Source organism: Muntiacus reevesi, chromosome 1, assembly GCF_963930625.1.
Source record: "Muntiacus reevesi chromosome 1, mMunRee1.1, whole genome shotgun sequence".
Lineage (NCBI taxonomy): Eukaryota > Metazoa > Chordata > Mammalia > Artiodactyla > Cervidae > Muntiacus > Muntiacus reevesi.
Genome location: NC_089249.1, coordinates 204,394,343 through 204,416,954, shown reverse-complemented (window position 1 = coordinate 204,416,954; position 22,612 = coordinate 204,394,343). Strand labels below are relative to the sequence as shown.

The following is a 22,612-nucleotide window of genomic DNA, read 5'->3' as shown; positions in this document are numbered from 1 at the left end:
TAGCAATATCTGCATTGGATGCCCTTTAGCCCAATCACTGAGGACTGAAAGTTGATTATTAAGGGAATTAGCAAGAAAATATTTTACTCAAAGTATTGCTGATTGTGGTTGCTCTGTTTAATAATTTCATTTTCAAGAGCCCTCTTTTAAACTTGAGCATGTAGTAATTAATATAAACTATTTTGAGGTAGTGTTTGACAGTTTAATTTGTTTTATCTTGATTCTTAACTTGTTTTAACTTGATTCTTAACAGTTTAGTTTATTTTATCTTGATTCAGTTAATGGTGTTAAATGAATTATATTTTTCTATATTAATACTGAATAATATTTTATTCTCATTTTATAAAGTGTGTGCTTCCAGCTCCATGGAAGTGTGAAATGTGTTGTGTTCTTTATGCCATCAGTCAGTTCAGTTCAGTCGCTCAGTCGTGTCCGACTCTTTGTGACCCCATGAATCTCAGTACACCAGGCCTCCTTGTCCATCACCAACTCCCAGAGTTTACTCAAACTCATGTACATCGAGTCGGTGATGCTATCCAGGCATTTCATCCTCTGTCATCCCCTGCTCCTCCTGCCCCCAATCCCTCCCAGCATCAGGGTCTTTTCCAATGAGTCAACTCTTTGTATGAGGTGGCCAAAGTACTGGAGTCTCAGCTTCAACATCAGTCCTTCCAGTGAACACCCAGGACTGATCTCCTTTAGGATGGACTGGTTGGATCTCCTTGCAGTCCAAGGGACTCTCAAGAGTCTTCTCCAACACCACAGTTCAAAAGCATCAATTCTTTGGTGCTCAGCTTTCTTTATAGTCCAACTGTCACATCCATACATGACCACTGGAAAAACCATAGCCTTGACTAGATGGACCTTTGTTGGCAAAGTAATGTCTTTGCTTTTTAATATGCTATCTAGGTTGGTCACAGCTTTCCTTCCAACGAGTAAGCGTCTTTTAATGTCATGGCTGCAGTCACCATCTGCAGTTATTTTGGAGCCCAAAAAAATAAAGTCTGACACTGTTTCCACTGTTTCCCCATCTATTTCCCATGAAGTGATGGGACCAGATGCCATGAACTTAGTTTTCTGAATCTTCAGTTTTAAGCCAACTTTTTCACTCTCCTCTTTCACTGTCATCAAGAGGCTTTTTAGTTCCTCTTCACTTTCTGCCATAAGGGTGGTGTCATCTGCATATCTGAGGTTATTGATATTTCTCCCGGCAATCTTGATTCCAACATGTGCTTCTTCCAGCCCAGCATTTCTCATGATGTACCCTGCATATAAGTTAAATAATCAGGGTGACGTACTCCTTTGCCTATTTGGAACCAGTCTGTTGGTCCATGTCCAGTTCTAACTGGTGCTTCCTGATCTGCATATAGGTTTCTCAAGAGGCAGGTCAGGTGGTCTGGTATTCCCATCTCTTTCAGAATTTCCACAGTTTATTGTGATCCACACAGTCAAAGGCTTTGGCATAGTCAATAAAGCAGAAATAGATGTTTTTCTGAAACTCTCTTGCTTTTTCGATGATCCAGCAGATGTTGGCAATTTGATCTCTGGTTCCTCTGCCTTTTCAAAAACCAGCTTGAACATCTGGAAGTTCACAGTTCACGTATTGCCGAAGCCTGGTTTGGAGAATTTTGAGCATTACTTTACTAGCGTGTGAGATGAGTGCAGTTGTGCAGTAGTTTGAGCATTCTTTGGGTTTGCCGTTCTTTGGGATTGGAATGAAAACTGACCTTTTCCAGTTCTGTGGCCACTGCTTTATGCCATAGGAGAGATTTAATTACTCTAAGTAGCCTTTACATTGACTTTAACAGTACATTTTAGAGATTAAACAGGTAGAATCTCGAGAAGTATAGTTTTTTTACAAATAGAAATTAACTGTCAACTTGTAAAGAAGTGTTAAAAAACAGAGACATTACTTTGTTAACAAAGGTCCGTCTAGTCAAGGCTATGGTTTTTCCAGTGGTCATGTATGGATGCGAGAGTTGGACTGTAAAGAAAGCTGAGCACTGAAGAATTGATGCTTTTGAACTGTGGTGTTGGAGAAGACTCTTGAGAGTCCCTTGGACTGCAAGGAGATCCAACCAGTCCATCCTAAAGGAGATCAGTCCTGGGTGTTCACTGGAAGGACTGATGCTGAAGCTGAAATTCCAATATTTTGGTCACCTGATGCAAAGAGCTGACTCATTGGAAAAGACCTTGATGCTGGGAAAGATTGAGGGCAGGAGGAGAAGGGGACGACAAAGGATAAAATGGTTGGATGGCATCACCGACTCAATGGACATGGGTTTGGGTAAACTCTGGGTTTGGTGATGGACAGGGAGGCCTGGCGTGCTGCGGCTCTTGGGGTCGCAAAGAGTCGAACATGACTGAGCGACTGAGCTGAACTGAACCGTAAAGAAGTGTGTTGTTTTGTGCTTCATACTCAGTCGTGTTCAGCTCTTTGTGACCCTATGGATTGCAGACAGCCAGGCTCCGCTTGTCCATGGGAGTTCTCCAGGCAAGAACTGGAGTGGGTTGCCATGCCCTCCTCCACGGGATTGTCTCAACCCAGGGATCGAACCTGAGTCTCCTGCATCGCAGGCAGATTCTTTACCGGATGAGCCACCAGGGTAGCCCAAGAATACTGCACTGGGTAGTTTATCGCTTCTCCAGGGGAGCTTCTCGACCCAGGAATCGAACTGGGGTCTCCTGCATTGCAGGCGGATTCTTTACCAGCTGAGCTACCAGGGAAGCCCCGTAAAGAAGTGTAACAGTGTCCGATTATGAAGTCTAGCATAAAAATAATATTGAAACATTCAGGGGAAAAAAGAGTTAAAACTTAGCAAATGCAAGGTTTTTAGTTTCAGTCTTGATTGGATTGTAGTAATAATGGGAGGAGGGTACTGTTTGAAGCTGTTAGCCGCAATTTAGAGAACCATCTCCTTGGTCCTCTTATTTCCACGGAGTAGAACTAGCACCAGCAGCTAGCTGATGGAGTCCCCTCTTTCCTTCTCTTCTGGCATACTTCCTGCCCTAGCCATATACACTCATGCAGCCCAGAACTCTTTCCTGTCCTGCAAATCCTGCTGGTGTTCTTGAAAGCTCCTATTTTACAGAGTTTACTTTGACCATGTGCAACAGGTTCTGCCATTCGGATGGTGCTGGCCAGCTTCCACTGTCACTCAGATCTGCATTTCCTAGATTTCACAGGCCAGAGTTCCTTCTGTTCACAGACAATGAATCTCTGAATATCAACTCGTTTATGAAATAGAGAACAACCACAGGCAGCCTTTTATAATATAGAGATATAAGTTCTGGTTTTTTATTTATAGTGTATTATATGAACTGAGGGCTTCTCTGTTGGCTTAGAGGTTAAAGCATCTGCCCGCAAAGTGGGAGACCTGGGTTCGATCCCTGGGTCGGGAAGATCCCCTGGAGAAGGAAATTATACTGGAGAAGGAAATCTCCAGTATTCTTGCCTGGAGAATCCCATGGAGGGAGGAGCCTGGTAGGCTACAGTCCACGGGGTTGCAAAGAGTCGGGCACGACTGAGTGACTTCACTTTATATGAACTGAGCAATAGAAGGGAACAGTTCATCAACCACTTTATAGTTTGGAGCATTAAAAACAGAGGTCAGTATACTTTCAAATAAAAGTCCAGACTACATCAAATTTCTGATAGGTAGTTCTGAGAATCGAAAATCAGTAGAAACCTACCTATGTGACTAAGATCAAATGTTTTTATTCCTTGTATTTCAGTTCATCAAACAGATAATTGTTGAGTATGGGTTTTAGATTTTTAACTGTGAACAGGCTCACATTATGTGAGACAGATTGTGTTTCCCCCTGCTACTGTCACTCCCCCCCACCCCCGTGTAGATAGCCACTTATTTAGCACCATTTGTCAACAATCTACTCCATACTGGATTAGTTTTGGTGCTGCTGTTGAAAACCAAATTTTCTGTGTATTGTCTTTATTGTATCCTGTTCCATTGATTCGTTTATTCTTACACCAGTTATTCCAAGACTACCCTGTTTTGATTGCTTAGCTTTGTAAATTCTAAGTCTTTAAACTTTGTTCTTTTGCAAAATTGTTTTGACTCTTCTAGGTTCTTTGTATTGCCATATAAAATTTTTGAATTGGCAGTATCAATTTCTCTAAACACAGAAAACCTCTCTGGGACTTCGGGATTTCAGTCTTAAAATTTTTGGGGGGGAAGAATGGTCATGTTAACAATATTGAATCTTCCAGTCTGTAAACATGGTGTATCTTTCTATTTATTTAGATCTTTGTTTCTGTCAGCAGGGTTGTGTATTTTTCAGTATAGAGATATTGCCTGTTTCGTTCAGTTTATCCCTCAGTCATGTTTTTCATCTGGTAAATGGTAATTGTAAATCTCATTTTCCAAATTTTTTAATGACCGTGTGTATAAATGCGTAGACTTATGTGTCCTGGTTCTGTGACTTTGCTAAACATAAAGTCATGTCATCTGTGAACAGACATGGTTTATACCCTTTCTTTTCAATCTTTAGTGTTTTCTTCTCTCCCTCTCTTTTTCCGTCTCCTTCTATTTTGTCAATCTGTTGAAATAGATAGGACCTTCAGTACCATGGTGAAGAAGCGGTGAGAATAAACATCCTTGTAGTGTTGCCAGTTTTAGGGGGACTGAGTTGAATATTTAAGATGCTAACTGTGGAGTTCTGGACGATGTAATCTGTCAGATTGAGACAGTTATATTTCTAGATTGCTGGTAGTATTTATCATGAATGAATGTTGGAATTTTGTTACACTTTTTCTACATCTGTTGAAATGGTTATGTGGTTTTTTCTCTTATTCTGTTATTATCAAAATTATATGGTATTTTGAATCTCAGTAACCTAGCATTCATGGCATAAACCCCACAAAGATCAAAGATATATTTGGTCAAAAAATATTATGGTTTCTGCTACTTTTTACTTGCTAACATTTTGTTAACAACTTTTGAATCTATGAGCATGAGAAATATTTATTTAAAATTTTCTTTTTTTGTAATAATCTGTGTCAGGTTTTGGTATTAGGATTAAGCTCAACTCATAAGGGGTGTTGGCTAGTATTGGTTCTTCCTCAATTTTCTGAAAGATTTTTTGTAAAATTGATCTTATTTCTTCCTCACTGGTGAAGCTCCCTTGGCCTGTGGTTTTGTATGTGTGTGTATGTTACAAATTTAATTTCTTAGGAGTATTTCAATTTACTGTTCCTGTCATAGTTCTGGCAACTTTTTCAAAGAGTTTGTCCATTTTCACCTTGATTGATTTTTCTTTATTGTTTTCTGCACCTGTGGTCTTAATTTTTTTTTTCCCTACATTACGCTTTCCTTTTTTTCTGTTTTCTTAAGGTAGAAGCTTAGATCATTGATTTCATATTATTTACTTTTAATAGAAGTGTCATTTTTTTTTTTAATATTAGCACTTAAAGCTGTAATTCTTGCTTTAGGTTTATCCCACTAATTTTGATAGGTTCTCTTTTCATTATTGTTCAGTTCAAAATACTTTTTAATTTCCCTTGTGATTTGTTCTTTTACTAGTGGGTTACTTAAAAATACATTGCATAATTTAAAACGTATTTAGGGGAAGTCCATACATTTAATTCAGCACTGTTGTCAGTAATGCTATCTCATTTCAGTTCTTTGAAATATATAGTGACTTGTTTTATGGCCAGTAATCATATAGCTGTTGATTAACCTAGTCAGAGTTTTGGTTATTGATTTGAAATCTACTGAGAGCTGTATGGACATGTATCCCCAAATCAATATGTAGTAATAACGGAACCCAGTGTGTATAATATTGTCATTACTTGGCATCTCTGGTGTCTGCTCATTGGTGTCTTCTACACTCAGAAGACAGGGCATTTTACGGCCAAATTTTGAGAGCTCATGAGGATATCTTTTCCGTATTGACTTTCTGTGTTTGCTTGAACAACAGATTTTTTGTAAATAATTATTTTTTCTGTTGTTGCCTTTTAATTCATCATCTTTTTAAAATACTCTTCAACTTATTCAATGATAATAAAAAGGCTTATTTAATTTCACATACTGTACTGAATAAACACTCAGAGAGACTTAGTTTAAGCCCATTTCTTCCCTTACTATATGTGGTCAAGTTACTTAACTATATGTGGTCAAGTTACTTCCCTTACTGTGGTCAAGTTACTTAACCTCTGTAAGCTTGAATTTTCACATATGTAAAATGGGAATGATAATCGTACAGTTGTCCCTTGAATACCACATAGGTTAGAGATGCTGATGACCCCTATGCAGTGGAAAATCCTTGTATAACTTTTGAATTCCCCAAAACTTAACTATAGATTACTGTTGACCGGAAGCCTTGTAGGTTGACATAAACCATCGATTAACACATATTTTGTGTATATGTATTATATACTGTATTCTTACAGTAAAGTAAGCCAGAGAGAATAAAATGTTACAAAGAAAATTCTAGTGAGGAAAACGTACATTTACAGGACTATACTATACTGATGCCATAAGTTTTACATCATCTTTTTACAAGATGGATCATTTGTTAGTACCTGTATTAATATTGTCTTATATGATACAAAACACTGCATATGTTACGTGTACTACTAACACTAGAGAACATGAAAAGTTCACTTTGCCGTACACCTCAAAGTAAGACATCATGCAGATAAACTATATTCCAACAGAAGTTTCTTAAAAATGTGAGAAATTAAAAAAACACATAACAAATGAAAAGATAATGTGAAAAATGGAATTTATATTTATTTACAGGTATAGCAATTCACACATTGAAAACAAAGAGGCTTTGTTTTATGATTGCTTTATTGTAGCCCAGTATAATGATATGATTGTATTATGGTAGCCTTGCCTCTGCACTAATGAGTGAATCCTTGTACAATTTTTATGCATACAGTATTATAGTCATATTCATAGTATAGTATTATAAACACTGTTACTTTTTAAAAAAAAAACACTTATCTGTGATGACGTATAGTTTCTCTAATTACCAGGGAGGGAGGAACGGAGGGCAGCATGTTTTGTATGTTAATTCTCTGAGTAGAGGTAATGTATTAGAAAGAAAATTAACATACTAATTTTGTATTAGGTATCATTCACCTTAAGCCTATGTAAAGATAGACTAGTATCCACATACATTTTATGTATTCATGACATACCTAACTTGTTCTGAATTTTTTCTGTATTTCTATACCTTGTGATTCATCTGTGAGTTTTTTAAAATTATCACAAATCTCCAAAAAAAATTTCAGTATATTTATTGAAAAAAATCCACATATAAGTGGACCTGCACATTTCACACCTGTGTTGTTCAAGAGTCAATTGTACTTGCTAGAATTAAATAAAATGTGTAATTTTACTTCATTACAAAATAAAAATTTTATTTTTAGGTATCACTCTATGTTGATTAGTAAATAGACCAGTCTTTCAGAGCAGTAGATCTTTTATACTATTTTGTTGCTAAGGGAAAAAAGAGGGGGAGAAAGCTCTTAAAACTGGTTGCCTCAAGGGCACAGGAATAGAAATGAGAATAAATACGGTGGAGTACTGTTTCTTTTCATCAGGAATTTATAGGAAGATGAGCAGATGCTTTTAAAATATTCTTTATGTGTAACTTATTTTCATAAAAAAAAGTGAAATCTTCTAAAAAGTAGTGAAACCAGGTCCTAGGTTTTAAGTTTAGGTATCCCAATTAGTGGAAGATTTTTAAATAGTTATGAAATGTCAGAATTTGTTATTGTATTTGTTATTTCCCTTCCAGTTATCTTTACCAATGTTAAATACATCTTAAGATATATATTTTTTCTTAGTAATAGAAGACTTGAAATTTCAGAAAATCAAAACTTTAAACAACTGAATTCTGTGCTTTTATAGGTTCTCTTGGTGTATTTCTCATTCTAAAGAATATTATCAACTATTGAAATACATGAGTGGCTGACTGATTTCAGTTAATCTTTTATTGTGAGTTAATTGTCCTATCTATAAAGTCAGGGTAAATAATACTTGTCTTAATTCATTATTGATATTGAGATTAAATGACATGTTCATTAACTATAGGCTGTGATAATTATGATATTCTAGGGATTTTCTGTGTGATTATGTGATTTAATATCTTTAGCTCTTTGACATAAAAATTATCATTATATGTAAGTCCATTAGAATTTTTAGTGTTCAAAAGTATTTGGGGAAAATTTTTGTCATTTCATCTCATTTTTAAAAAATGAGACTAATACTAAATGATCAGATTGCAATTCTTTTTCTTCAGAATTTTAAAGATGATAAAAATTATTAATTGGTAAAGTGAATTACTGAGAAAGTTTTTTTTTTTAATTGGCCTATAGTTATTTTACAGTGTTGTATCTGTGCCTGCTATACTGTAATGAGGAAGTTTTGGTGGATAGGTTTAAAGTATAGAATATTTTGAAAAACTTGATAAAATTAACCCCAAAACCTATTACAGGCATTTTCAAAATAAAGTTTGCATATTTAGTAATTTATTAAATTGTAGAATCTGTTGTTGCATTTGTCTTCATTATATGGTCTTAAGACTTCCTTAAGGCAGAAAGTGAAGAGAAACTAAAGAGCCTCTTTATTGAAAGTGAGAGAGTGAAAAAGCTGGCCTAAAACTCAACATTCAGAAAACTAAGATCATGGCATCCGGTCCGATCACTTCATGGCAAATAGATGGGGAAACAATAGAAATAATGACAGACTTTATTTTCTTGGGTTCCAAAATCACTGCGGATGGTGACTGCAGCTATGAAATTAAAAGACACTTGCTCCTTGGAAGAAAACCTATGACAAAGCTAGACAGCATATTAAGGAGCAGAGACTTTACTTTGCCAACAAAGGTCCATCTAGTCAAAGCTATGGTTTTTCCAGTAGTCATGTATGGATGTGAGAGAGTTGAACCATAAAGAAGGCTAAGCACTGAAGAATTGATGCTTTTGAACTGTGGCATTGGAGAAGACTTGAGAATCCCTTGGACAGCAAGGAGATCAAACCAATCAATCCTAAAGGAAGTCAATCTTGAATATTCATTGGAAGGACTATGCTGAAGCTCCAGTACTTTGACCACCTGATGTGAAGAGCTGACTCATTAGAAAAGACCCTGATGCTGGGAAAGATTGAAGGCAGGAGGAGAAGGGACAACAGAGGATGAGATGGTTGGATGGCTTCACCAACTCAATGGACATGAGTTTGAGCAAGCTCTAGGAGATGGTAAAGGACAGGGAAGCCTGATGTGCTGCAGTCCATGGGGTCGCAAAGAGTCAGACACAACTGAGTGACTGATGGACAAAAAGAATAGAATGTTTCATCAGTGTCTAGAAAAATGTATATAACTTAATGTAACTTCAGTACTATGAAAACTAAGTTTTGATTATGACCTAGAAACCAAAAATAAATTAGAAATTTAGGGGAGCTTTTAGAGACTTTAGATAAGTATTACACTGACTCAGAATAAAAATACTGATTTAAGTTAGGAAAATACTTGCTTCATGGTGATAGCTTGTTTAATGTTTTTGTCTACTCTGCCATTTAGGCAGGATTTATAATATAAATTAATATAAATCAATATGCAATTATAATATAACTTATATTAAATATACTATAAATTTATTAATAAATTAATATAAATTAAGTTTTATTATAATAAAACTATGCCTCTTCAGGATGTCAGTATATGCTGTTCATTAAATTTCTTGTGATACCTTCATTTTTCCTTAGTATTCCCATTCAGCAAATTACCACACTAAGTAACTGAAATCATGTCAATTATCATTTTAAATGTTATTTAAGATTAAAAATGTTACTTAGAAAATCATTGGGAAATGATCTTGATGTCTCTGAATATGAGGAGGAGGCTGTTACCATTTTCATCTAAGCTTTAGAAAAGAAAGTAGGGATTTAAATAGCAGGATGATTTTTATATTTAATGTGAGGAAAATTTTCTGGATGTTCAGAACCGTTATGAATGAAGTGGGTTGTAAAAAATTCTTTCTGGGTGTTTCTTCCTAAAAATATGCTCACCCACTTGCCTGTTACTTTACTGCTGTGTTCACTGGTGGCATGTGTTTGTGAACTCTTGTGTAATTGAAAGGATTATTTGACATTTAAAATTCCAGCATTAGTACTTGTGTTTTTTTCTTTTCTTTAGGAGGAGCGTATTATTTAATATCCAGAAGTCTAGGGCCAGAATTTGGCGGTGCAATTGGCCTGATCTTCGCTTTTGCCAATGCTGTTGCAGTTGCTATGTATGTGGTTGGATTTGCAGAAACTGTGGTGGAGTTGCTTAAGGTAATTCACCTTTTTCTAGTCATTTATTTCCTGGATCTTTATTGAGGATTTACATGCCATTCACCATGTAAAATACCAGGAAAGCAGCAAGGAACATAAAACTCATCCTTTAAGAAGTTTAGTGTGAGAGATAGACCAACAAATGTCAGAAAGGGTAACTGCAGGAGGTCTTGACAAACTAGGAGGGTCACTTAGTTTACCATCCAGGAGTAGGGTGGCAGAGGTGTTAAGACAGCATTTTCAAAGGAAGAGAGTCAAGACAGTAGCACCCAGATAGGAGAGGTGAGATACGGTATGAGGGAAGTAGGAAAGCAAAGAAAACAGACCTAGAAGGGGTAGAGTATGGTGTGTTATTAAAAAAACACACACACACAAAACTGGAAATATTTCACTATGGCTGAAGCACAAAAGTGGCATAGGGTTTAAGATAAGAGGGGAAAAAAGAAAGGGTCAAGTCAGGAAGGGTCTTGTTTGTTGTTAAACCTGGATTGTATCTTAACTGGAGTTGAGATCCATGATGATCAGATTTGGTGCCTCAAGAAATATGTGACTACAGTGCAGAGAACTATGAGGGGTCACAATTGGACATGGATACCATTGAAAAGGTTGTAGCTATCCTGGGATGGTGAATATTAAATCAGTGATGAGTGCAGCTGGAGAGATGTATTTGAATGGTTTTTAATAAGTTGAGTAAGTGGACTTGATTGATGGGATGTGGGAAATTAAAGAATGAGAAAGGAGGACTGATTTAGATGGATGGTAATGCCATTTACCATGAGATAGAGAACACAGAACGTTTCAGTTTGGGATGTCTAATTTGGTATATGTAAGTCAAGCTGGCCAGGAAGTGGTTGATGATACTGCCCTGGAGCTGAGAAGAGAACTTAGTTGAAAAGAGTAATTAGTATGTGTGTGGTTAAAGCAGTAGAACTGAAATAGGATTCAATTTTATTAACTGAGAAGAATCTTGAATGACACCTGTAGTTGTTCATGTTAGTTTGTAACTTCTTACAGTGTAGTATATGGTATATTAGGAAGTGTAACACCTGAAAAGGACTGATACTTGCATTGATATTGACCTTAGCTGCCTAGGCCAAAGGGACAGAGAAAAGGAAGTAAGCAAACAGTATAATCATTAAGAATTCATAGTCTTTGACTGTTTAATGTAGTATATGTTTTTAATGTCATTATTTTAGCCACAAATAATTGTGTTCTTAGAATGGAATAGTGTGACTTTGGACAGTTGCATGAAAGTGTGTTCTCTCTTCCTTATGCAATGGAAGAGGCTGTTGAAAGCTGAATTCACTAACCACAATGAATACAAAATACATTTCTTCTTTGTAACTTTAAAAAAATCCTATTAGTACTACTTAGTCATATTATGATTTTTTCTTTGCTTATTAGCAATTCATTTTTTTAAATTTGAGTCTTTGTAAATATAGCAGTATTAATATTTGATCATATTTTTGATGTCTTCAGGTGTTTGAGTGACATCCTAATAGCAAACAGTAATTCATTCTTTTTTGCCAGATCTCCCTATTCACTCCTTAAATCAGAATTTATTCAGCTTCTATCTGTGAAGAACTGTGATATCTCTAAAATGTTTCAAAAAGAACTGAAGAATTTAGCTGAAGTAAATAATATTTTTCATTCTGTTACTCTCTTTTTGTAGGAACATTCCATACTTATGATAGATGAAATCAATGATATCCGAATTATTGGAGCCATTACAGTGGTGATCCTTTTAGGTATCTCAGTAGCGGGAATGGAGTGGGAGGCAAAAGTAAGTAATGGTATCATTGGGACCTTTGTAAATGTTGAATGTACAAACTTTTACAGCTTATGTTTTAGGTATGTTCTAAGGTATGGTAATACCTTTAGATTTTGAAGGTTCCTAAGTGGCCATTTTCAAAGACGTTTACATATACGGTCATTTCTATTTGGTAAGGTGGGGAGTATTTGGAAATAATACTCAATTTATTTAGTATTTAGTCATTTAAAGAGGTAATGAAAGAGTATGTAAGAAAAAAATGAATTACGGGGTATGTCAGAGGGAGTTACTAAAGGTAATATCAGTACTATAGTTTTTTTCTGTATTTTAACATTTGTGTTATTTGTTAGCACATCTAACACACACATCTTTAACTCACTTTGGAAATAGTTGGCATGACCCTACTTTTGCTCTCCATTTTCCCTCAGTGTATTGAACGTTCTGAGATTGTTCCTTTAACAAAAATTTATTAAGCACCTGAGGCTCTGGGAAAACAAGACAGAAATCTTTTCCCTTATGGGAGTTATATCCCAATGGCACTGAATTGGTATATAGACACAGTATGTTTGATTTTGATTTTTAACGTTTAAAATTTCAGGCTCAGATTGTTCTTTTGGTGATTCTACTACTTGCTATAGCTGATTTCGTCATAGGAACATTTATCCCATTGGAGAGCAAGAAGCCCAAAGGTTTCTTTGGTTATAAGTGTAAGTAAGAAAGAATGTTTTTGTTTTTTTTTAAGGTGCACATTATAGCATTCTAGTGTTAAATAAATTTAGTACATTTTTCATATTTTGTAATGTAATTGAGTTTTGTGTAGTGACTAACACTAATTGACCGTCCAGTTTAGTTTGGTTTCTTTATGTTTATTGTATAATTGGAGTAAAAAAAATCACTTTTATTTGTATCTTTCATTTTTCATCATTAGCAAAACAAAAGGTGATAAAACATAGAGAAATCAGTGCTACTGAGGAAAAGTACTTTTGTTCTCACTTGGGGAATTTGTTACTGAAATTGTAACTTCTGTTCTAATGTTGCTTTTCCATTCTTTTAGTTGTGTTTGAACACAATAGTCTAAAAGTGCCTGAGACTGTGAAAGCAACTAGAAATAGTTTCTTGATGTAATTCTACAGTTTACATTATTAATTGCGTGAGAATTTTCCAGTTTTCATCTTCCATAACCCTTTCCATTCTGCCTCTTAACGTTCACTACAGGTGTATTTTACATGTCATTTATTATTTTATAAAATGTCTTTCTGTATCTCTGCCCCACTCCCTCCACCGAGCTGCTGTTCTGAACCTGTCTCTTCAAGGCAGAATGAAAGCCAGAAAGAAGAGTTGCAATAGCATCAGAGTTACTTTTCCCTTAGGGTAAAGGGTCTCCCTGTGTTAAATTGACAAAAACTCCTTGTTTTTTTAGTCTCCTGACTCTCAGCAACATTCTGTTTAGCTGTCCCATTCTCCTTTGGTGTCAGACACTGTATTCTAGTGAGTTCTTTCCTACCTAATTCTCTGGTCGCTATGTCGTTTACTCCTGTTACCCCTTCTCTTCTTTCATCCTCTAAATGTCAGAGTTGTATAATGTTGTCCTGGGCCTTCTAACTATATTCTTTCCTTTGGCAATATCTATTCTCATGGCTCAAAATGCTTTCAAGAGACTGACATGTTTCTATTCCTGGGTCTCTCCTTTAAACTCAAGATATAAGTATATATTCAACTGCTTATTTGATGTCCCTCCTAATTAACCCTTCTTGAACTTCTCCATCCTGATACATGAAAGAAATCAGGATCTCAGTGTTTTCTCCTTGCTCTCTTTCCAGTCCTTCTCTCATCACTGTTATTCTCCCATCACTAGAGCGAACCACTACAGCAACCTTCTCATTGGTTCCCCTGCGTCAGTTGCTGATCCTTCAGTCCACTGTCTCTGCAGCATCCACATAAGCGTTGATCATACCATGTCATTTGCATGATTCTGTGCCCACCTTGGCTTTTCATTATATTGAGTACAAAATCTAAACTCTTATAACATTTTGCATGATATCACTCCTCCTGATCCCTTCCATTTCATTTCATCTCCCCCGCACTGTGAGAGCTTTGCCTTCTTTCAGTTCTTCAAAAGAGCTAAACCTTCCTGCCTTAGGGCCTTTCAATATGTTGTTGGTTATTCCTGCTGTACTCTTTCCTGGAACATCACATGGCTGATTGCTGCTCTGTAAAGTCTCAACTTAAGTGTTAACTCCTTAGCTGCATCATTTTAGCTTTGTGTAATAAACTCATTGAATTAGATTCTCTCTCTCTGATTATTTGTCACCACACCCTGTTTCCATTGAGTCCTTTTACTGCTGTTTGCAGTGACCTTTTTTTTTTACTTATTTGGTAGCTCCCTATTGATACTACAAGGGCTTCCCTTGTAGCTCAGTCGGTCGAGAATCTGCCTGCTATGCACGAGACTTGGGTTCGATTCCTGGGTCAGGAAGATCCAGAGAAGGAAATGGCAACCCACTCCAGTATTCTTGCCTGGAGTATCCCATGGACAGAGAAGCCTGGCAGGCTATGGGGTCACAAGAGTTGGACACGACTTAACAACTAAACTATAACCACTACTACTATTGATACTCTAAGTCCCAGGAAGGTAGCTTGTTGCTGTTGGACTTCTCAGCTCCTTGATACCAGATGACCCCAATATTGGCACACGGTGTATACTCAGATGCAGGATGGATGGATGGATGGATAGACGACAATTGACTGGTTTTTTCAATTTGAGGACCTATTAGAATAGACGGAAATAGTAGGAACTAGTTGACGCTTTCATTATTATTGAAATGGAAAGGACCTTTACGTAGTTTGTCTTAGCTAAAAATTATCTAAATACCTGATGGATAGCCTCAAAAGTCAAACAGTTCACCCCTAGGAAATAAAGAAAGCAGTACAGATAAGTTGGATGTAAGGGGAAAAAATGGTTCCAGGTTAGTGTGATGTCCTTTTTTTCCTTCTACCTGCTTTCTTGTTTCTTTGACCTCTTGGCCTGTCTTAAGACTCAAGTTAGAGGTATTTCAAACATAATTAGTAAGGCATACAAAATAATAGTGCATGAAGCAGATCAAACCACCATTTTGGATGTAAACTGTTTTCCTCATTCAAGAAAAGAGGAACACCAATGCTTGAATTTGAAAATATTCAAGAATTTACCAGTTATTGGAACTGAAGAAAAGTCAGGGATCATAGCTAACCACTTACTCTTAACCTAAAATTTTATGGCCTAATCTGATATCCATTAATTGCCAAAAATATTTTATTCTCTATAGCTGAAATATTTAATGAGAACTTTGGGCCAGATTTTCGAGACGAAGAGACCTTTTTCTCTGTATTTGCCATCTTTTTTCCTGCTGCAACTGGCATTCTGGCCGGAGCAAATATCTCAGGTGATCTTGCAGTAAGTATTATAAAGTACTTTACTGATTTCATATAAAAATGATATACATATATTTATTTTTAAAGGTAGACTTTAAAAAATGTTTTTGTCTTCTAGGATCCTCAATCAGCCATACCCAAAGGAACACTCTTAGCCATTTTAATTACTACACTGGTTTACATAGGAATTGCAGTATCTGTAGGTAAATAACCTTACATTTCTCTATGTGTTTCAGTTATTTAATGGTGTATGTACTATAAATTTTGATTTTCATGACGTTATATTTCTAACTTTTAAATTAAGAACTATTTCAATAAAAAGACATGGAGTTTTGTATTTTATTTCAAAAGTACTTAAGTAAGCTAGTGGTGACTTAATTAATACATGTTGTCTAAGCCACCAAATACTCTCTTGTTTCTTGCCTGGGATTTTCATTTAATTATATAGTAAGTTAGAAAGTTATATAAGATCTCATCTGCAGATTCTTAAATTTCACCGAGACATATTTACAGAAAATATAATTCATGTGTAGAAGTAAATGAATTTTACTTTCCGATCTTCACAAATTTTAGCATGTTTTTGTTTATGATGGTTACTTTTTATATAATCTTACTGTATTAAGATTGTTTCAAGGCCATTATGCAGAACCTGACATTTTTTACCATAAAAATTTGATTTCAATTAATAGGAGATACTACATTGAATGAAAAGTATTACTAAATTAATGAAAATGATTTTAAACTATTTTAATAAATTGATGGAATCATAATATTACAGTACTTGAAGAAAGGACTTAAGAGGTCAGCCCGTCTCTAAATCTTTTATGTCAGAGGAAGCCAATTTTGCTGCCAAAAATAAGATAATGGCACTGCCTTTAGAAATTGTTTTCATGACAAAGAGGGTTTTGGTGTTTTTATTTACAAGTAAGTAAGTAAGTAAATAATTGAACCAATTTAAGATAGGTTCTTTAACTGAAACATTTTAGTCTAGAAAACAGTAACTACGGATTTTACGTATAATTTGCATACACTGGCTATAGATGCTGTCTTGTCTTGAATTTATTGTACATTCAGGCAATTAAATGCTTTATCCAGAAATCATATTCCTAAAGTATAAGCATTGTGTTTAATGTCTAAATTCTAAAATTCAGCTTTTACAGTTAAAAATTTTAAGCATACTACAAGAATAAATCATAGTCTAGTACTAATCAAAAGAATCACAAACTCCAAATTCATCGACTATAGAATATAGATTTTTCATAGTATTTGATTATTCAGTCTACTGCAAATCTCAGATACTATGTTTTCTTTTTTAAATTTTTAAATTTATTTTTTTATTGCAGCAGAGTTGATTTACAATGTGGTGTTAATTCCTGCTTTACAACAAAGTGACTCAGCTATATGTGGATATACATTATTTTTACTAATCTTTTCCATTATAGTTTATCCTAGGATATTGAATATAGTTCCCTGTGCTATACAGTAGGACTTTGTTTTTTATTCATTCTACGTGTAATATCTTACATCTGCTTACCCCAGAGTCCCAGACCATCCCTCCCCAACTCCTCCCACCTTATATTTTTGTATTATCAAGGTGAACTTACTTGATACAAAGGTTTAAATAGAATTATATAATTCATTCATGTTTAAATTACTTTTCCTCACAGAAGATTTGATGTTACCTCAAGTCTGATCTTTGGCACATTTTAAATATAAAGTATTCAGAGTATATGAAACTGTTTTTGCCATTTGGAACTTTTTCAACATAGTGTTTCTGTATTTGCTTTAGGACATTTTAATCAAGTAGTACAGGAAATGATTTTGCTAATATATCATTTTCACAGTGATGTTTACAAGATTTTTAAGTGTATACATATACATACTTCATAAGGTTTCATTTCACTGACTCAATACTGGGGACCATGATGCTTTCCAGATGCTGTTCCAGGTAAAAGCTTTCTTAACTGTAATACACCGTATTCTATTCACATTATAAGCAAGTACATACAGTCAGTACCGTCACTTTGTTTATGGGTATATATAATTTTGAAATGAAGGTAAATGTTAGCTTGATTATTTGTCCTCATTGTCACTTGTGCTTCAGGTTCTTGTGTTGTTCGAGATGCTACTGGGAACGTCAATGACACCATTGTAACAGAGCTGACAAACTGTACTTCTGCAGCCTGCAAATTAAACTTTGATTTTTCATCTTGTGAAACCAATCCTTGTTCCTATGGCCTAATGAACAACTTCCAGGTGAGCATCAAATTTATATTTTACAAATATTCTGTGTTCATCTAGAGGTCAAACTGCTGTCAATTCTACCATTCAGAGTATAGCAAAAACTTAAAACTTTTTGCTATTGCTTTATACTCATATATCAGTGAAGACGGTATGCAACTAATAGTGCATGCTCAGTCGCTCAGTCATGTCCAACTCTATGCAACTCCAAGGATTTCAGCCTGCCACACTTGCCTGTCCATGGCATTTTCCAGGCAAGAATACTTGAGTGGGTTGCTATTTCCTCCTCCTGGAGACCTTCCCCACCCAGGGACTGAACCAGAGTCTACTGCATTCATAGATGGATTCTTTACCATTGTGCCATCTGGGAAGCCCCATGTAAATAATTGGGCAAACAGAAAAATATAAAAGAATGAAACCTGAGCCTGTTCAGGGGCAAAAGGGCCCCAGAGGGTAACACTTCTCCAATAGGGTATAATAAATAGTAATTATATATAGTATACTGTTTGAGAAAGTAAGAAAGCATCTCACACATGGTCATATGTACTGGGCCTATTTGTGGTTTCTGTGTTGTGTTACATTGATCTTTGTGTCTATCCCTCCAACAATGCCATACTTTCTTGAGTACTGTAATTAGATTATCAGTCTTAAAATCAGGTAGCTTGATTCCTCCTGCTTTATTCTTTTTTCAAAATTATTTTAGCTATTTTAGTTCTTTTGCTTTTTCAGGTAAATTTTAGAATAGTCTATGTTTATCTACAAAAAAGTCTTGCTGGAATTTTGGTAGGAAGTGCATTAAACTTGTACATCAGTTTGGGGAGAATTGATAGCTTTACATGAATACATATATTCTACCATCCATTAGATCTTCTTTGACGTCCTTCATCATTATTATGTCGTTTTCAGAACATCAGTCCTGTATATTTTTTGTTAGATTTACACCTAAGTATTTTGTTTTTATTTTTGAGCAATTTAAATACATACTAACTGAAATGAATTCAGCTTTCTGATTTGAGATTTCTTCCTAATTCCTCTATATATAAATGCCCTTTTAAGTATTGATCAGTATCAGCTGTCTTATTTAATTAAATATGGCTAATATAGTGATGCTATGTTAAACCACCATTGAACAGCAGAATTAAATTATTAATGAATGCTTAAAAGTTTGTGAACTAGTAAACGTATGAACTCTGTAAAGATTAGTAGTAGTAGTCCTAGTTTAGTCGCTAAGTCATGTCCGTCTCTTGCGACCCCATAGACTGTAGCCTGCCAGGCTTCTCTGTCCATGGGATTCTCCAGGCAAGGATACTGGAGTGGGTTGCCATTTCCTTCTCCAGGGGATCTTCCTGACCCAGGGATCAAACCTGAGTCTCCTGCATTGCAGGCAGATTCTTTACTGACTGATCTACAAAGGAAGACCCAATAAAGATTAGTGCTACTGTTCAAGTATTTGCCAAATACCAGTCCTACTTTTTATTTATTCTATTTTTGTAAAATTTATGAGTTTTAGATAAGATTTATAAGATGAAAAGGAACTACTAGAATTTGGAGGATATTTTGAGAGTTGCTTGATAATTCTCAGGATGCTAGAAAGAAAAAACTCAAAGGTATAGATAGATTCAGGAGATTAACACAAGATATTTTGTGGTAAAGTTATATAATAGATCTACAAATTCAAAGTGGACAATAAAAATTTGCTTCCTCGTGTTTTTCTACTAATATTTAAACCTAATGAACAGAATAGTTGAGGATTTAATGTATTTCAGAACATTATGTAGAAATATTATGTAGACATTTTATGTAGAATCTGTGTAGTTTACATGAAAATTTTTAATGGCATTATGTATATTTTCTTTTGTATAGTTTCAAACAATTGGCTGCACTTTCAGTGGTTAAAAATATTGAACTCAATTATGTAATAGATGTTTGTTTTTTCTAGTCACAAGACTAGGCAAAATCGTAGAATGAAAGAAAGTATTCATGTCCAGCTAATTATTCAGGCCAGTTCTGACATTGATATTGTGTATGAAAGGCACAAATGTTGGTCTCTGCCCAGTGACTGAAAATGCCAATCAGATTTCTGTGTTGTTGCCTTAAACTACAAAAGTATGTTGTCTTATTAAGTCTAAGTATAGAAAGTATGGACTTAATCAAAGTATAGGAGTTTGGTATATGTAAATCTGCTTTTCTAATTTAAGTAAATTTTTTAAAAGTACTTTGTGAAGTGATAGAGAATGGAAAGAGAATGGAAAGAAAATTCTGTCAAATTATTAATTGCTTATCACTTGGAGAAATGAAGAATGGTGAATAGAACATTACTGAGGAGCATATAAATGGAGACTCCATCATGAAATCTATATAAAGGCACACTATATACCACTATTTTGCATATAATTGATAAATATATGCACATATAATTGGGTCACTTTATTGTAACTGTTTAATTTTATTTAGTTTTATATTTCTTATTATATTTCTATATTTTAATGTCCTCAGAAACCTTTGACTCACCATTATTTAATAAGCAAAGTGTGATGATCTTTAACTACTGGTAAAATTTATAATGGATAGATCAAATTAACAGTACCTAAATCCATTAAACAGTTCTTCAAAGTCAACTTTATATTTTGACAGATTTTAAAGGTACACAAGGAATAGTGCTATGAAAACCTACCCTACCTACCTACCCTTCATTTATATTTATTGGTTGTTTATAGGTATAGTATTTTTCTCCTCAAACCAATGGAAATAAATTATAGACACAACATGACAGTCAGATTGAAGTATTTAGAACATTCTTTACAAGTGTGGTTGAATTATCCCACCCAAGTAATCCCAGTGTTGATGAAATACTGTTGTCTAAATATATATTCCATATTCATAGTTCCTCACTTCTTCCAGTAATGCCCCAGTTCATTTTTTCCTGATCCAGGATTCAGTCTCTTGTCACACATGGCCTTTAGTTGTGTTATTTTAAAATGCTTTAACCTAGAGGAATTCACAGCCTACTTGTTTTTAATCTTTCAAGATGTTGACATTTTGAAGGGTTCAGGCAAATTACTTTGCATTATGCTCCTCAGTTTGGGGTTTATTTTATTGCCTTCTCATCATCTAAGTTAGTGATCTGTATTTTTTAAATTTAACTTTCTTATAGGGAAATATTTGAACATGTTCAAAGAGAGAGAAAGCAATCTAATGTACCTGACATACACATTTTCTAGCTTCATCAGTTATTAAAGCATGGCTAGTGGTGTTTTGTTTATGACCCCCAATTCACAGATTACTTAGAGGCAACTCCTAGACTTAAATCTTTTTGACTGGATATTTCTACTTTTAGCTTAAAAAAATAAGGATTCTTTAAAAACAAACAAAAAACATAACCATGATACCAATCTACTATCTTAATGTCAAAAAAAAAGAAACAACCTTCCTGACAGAAGTGTATCATGCCAGTTTGGAGTATTATGGTGCACCTTAGTCTGATTAACTGTCTAGATCTACCTACCAGTTGACTAGAAATAGAGGTGAGAGGAACAAATTAGACAAGGCAGTGGAGATTGTCAGCAAAATCCAGAGCATAGGGTTTCTCTGGGAGAAATAATATGAAAATAATAAAATGTAAAGAAAGGATAAATCTGTGGATTGAAAAAGACAAGACAAAACCACTCAATATAAAGTGTAATCCTTTTGTGGATCCTGATTTGAACGAACTATTTTAAAAAGCAAGTAAAGAGAAAGAATTTGGGAAGTGTAGCTGCAATTGAGTATTTGATGCTGTTAAAGAATTAAGCAGTTTTTAAGATGTGACAGTGACTGTAGTTATAGTTTTTTAAAGTTCTTACCCATTAGAGGTACGCACTGAAACATTTATGCATGAAATGCTACCTGGAACATTTATGTGTGAAATGATTTATAATAATGCAAAGATTGGCCTGTCGAAACTGCTTTTTTTTTTGTATATTTTGTAGTTTGGCATGCTCTGCTTGCTGCCATTGTGTTCGCCTTTGATGTTGTACAAAATAAAAAGTTTTTTTTAACATTAATTAAGGGTTGGTGATACATCATTTTCAGAAGTTTGTAATGCATGTAAGTAACCATTATTACTGTGGACTATTGCTTTTGTTATCATATTCTCCCCAGTATTACTATCAGTGTACTTCATAGGAATAGTAAAGATATATAGTGTTATGGATTTTTTTGAATTGTATATGACTTACTTTTCCATTGTTGTCACTTTTTAAGGTAATGAGCATGGTGTCAGGCTTTGCACCATTAATTTCTGCAGGTATCTTCTCAGCCACTCTTTCTTCTGCATTAGCATCTCTTGTGAGTGCACCCAAAATATTTCAGGTGAGTATTTTCACAATGCAAATTTTATTAAAGAGGTAGACAAGGTAATATATTTCAAATGGGATTTTTAATATTTTTAAATGATTTATTTACTAATGTCAGCCCTGTGTATTTATATGATACATGCGAACACATATATCAAGAGTGGCATATTTAATTTTATGCACAGGAATGTTGATATGTATATGTATATAAGCAGTTGTGCATTTATCCACTGACAGGGTATAATTTTTGAGTAGTATTTCTGGAAATGGTAATGAGATTTTGCTTTTTTGACATACTCTGTTAGCATAAATTTTCATGTCTTACCGAGGATAAAAAGTACCACAAATCAAAAGAAGATACTTTATCTTGTTCCTATTAGCATAATGCCAAAATAAGTGTTTTATTTTTATGAATATTTGAATGTCTAGTATGTGCCATACATTATGTTAGGTGCTCAGGATATAATTATAAATAAAACATTATCTCCCTTTAGTGAGCATCAAATAAGTAAACAACTGATATTGCATAGAAAGTACTTTTTATTACTAAA

The 22,612-nt window shown here is 34.8% G+C and overlaps 1 protein-coding gene across 1 annotated transcript in view; it reads left to right on the top strand.

Moving 5' to 3' along the window:
• SLC12A2 (solute carrier family 12 member 2) overlaps nt 1-22,612 on the top strand; it is a 92,883-nt gene that overhangs the window by 29,221 nt on the left and 41,050 nt on the right. Inside the window, exons 5-11 of the mRNA XM_065918177.1 lie at nt 10,165-10,304; nt 11,977-12,087; nt 12,674-12,782; nt 15,381-15,508; nt 15,605-15,689; nt 17,591-17,742; nt 21,970-22,077. Of these exons, the coding sequence (XP_065774249.1) occupies nt 10,165-10,304; nt 11,977-12,087; nt 12,674-12,782; nt 15,381-15,508; nt 15,605-15,689; nt 17,591-17,742; nt 21,970-22,077 (833 nt within the window). The remainder of the gene's footprint in view (nt 1-10,164; nt 10,305-11,976; nt 12,088-12,673; nt 12,783-15,380; nt 15,509-15,604; nt 15,690-17,590; nt 17,743-21,969; nt 22,078-22,612) is intronic.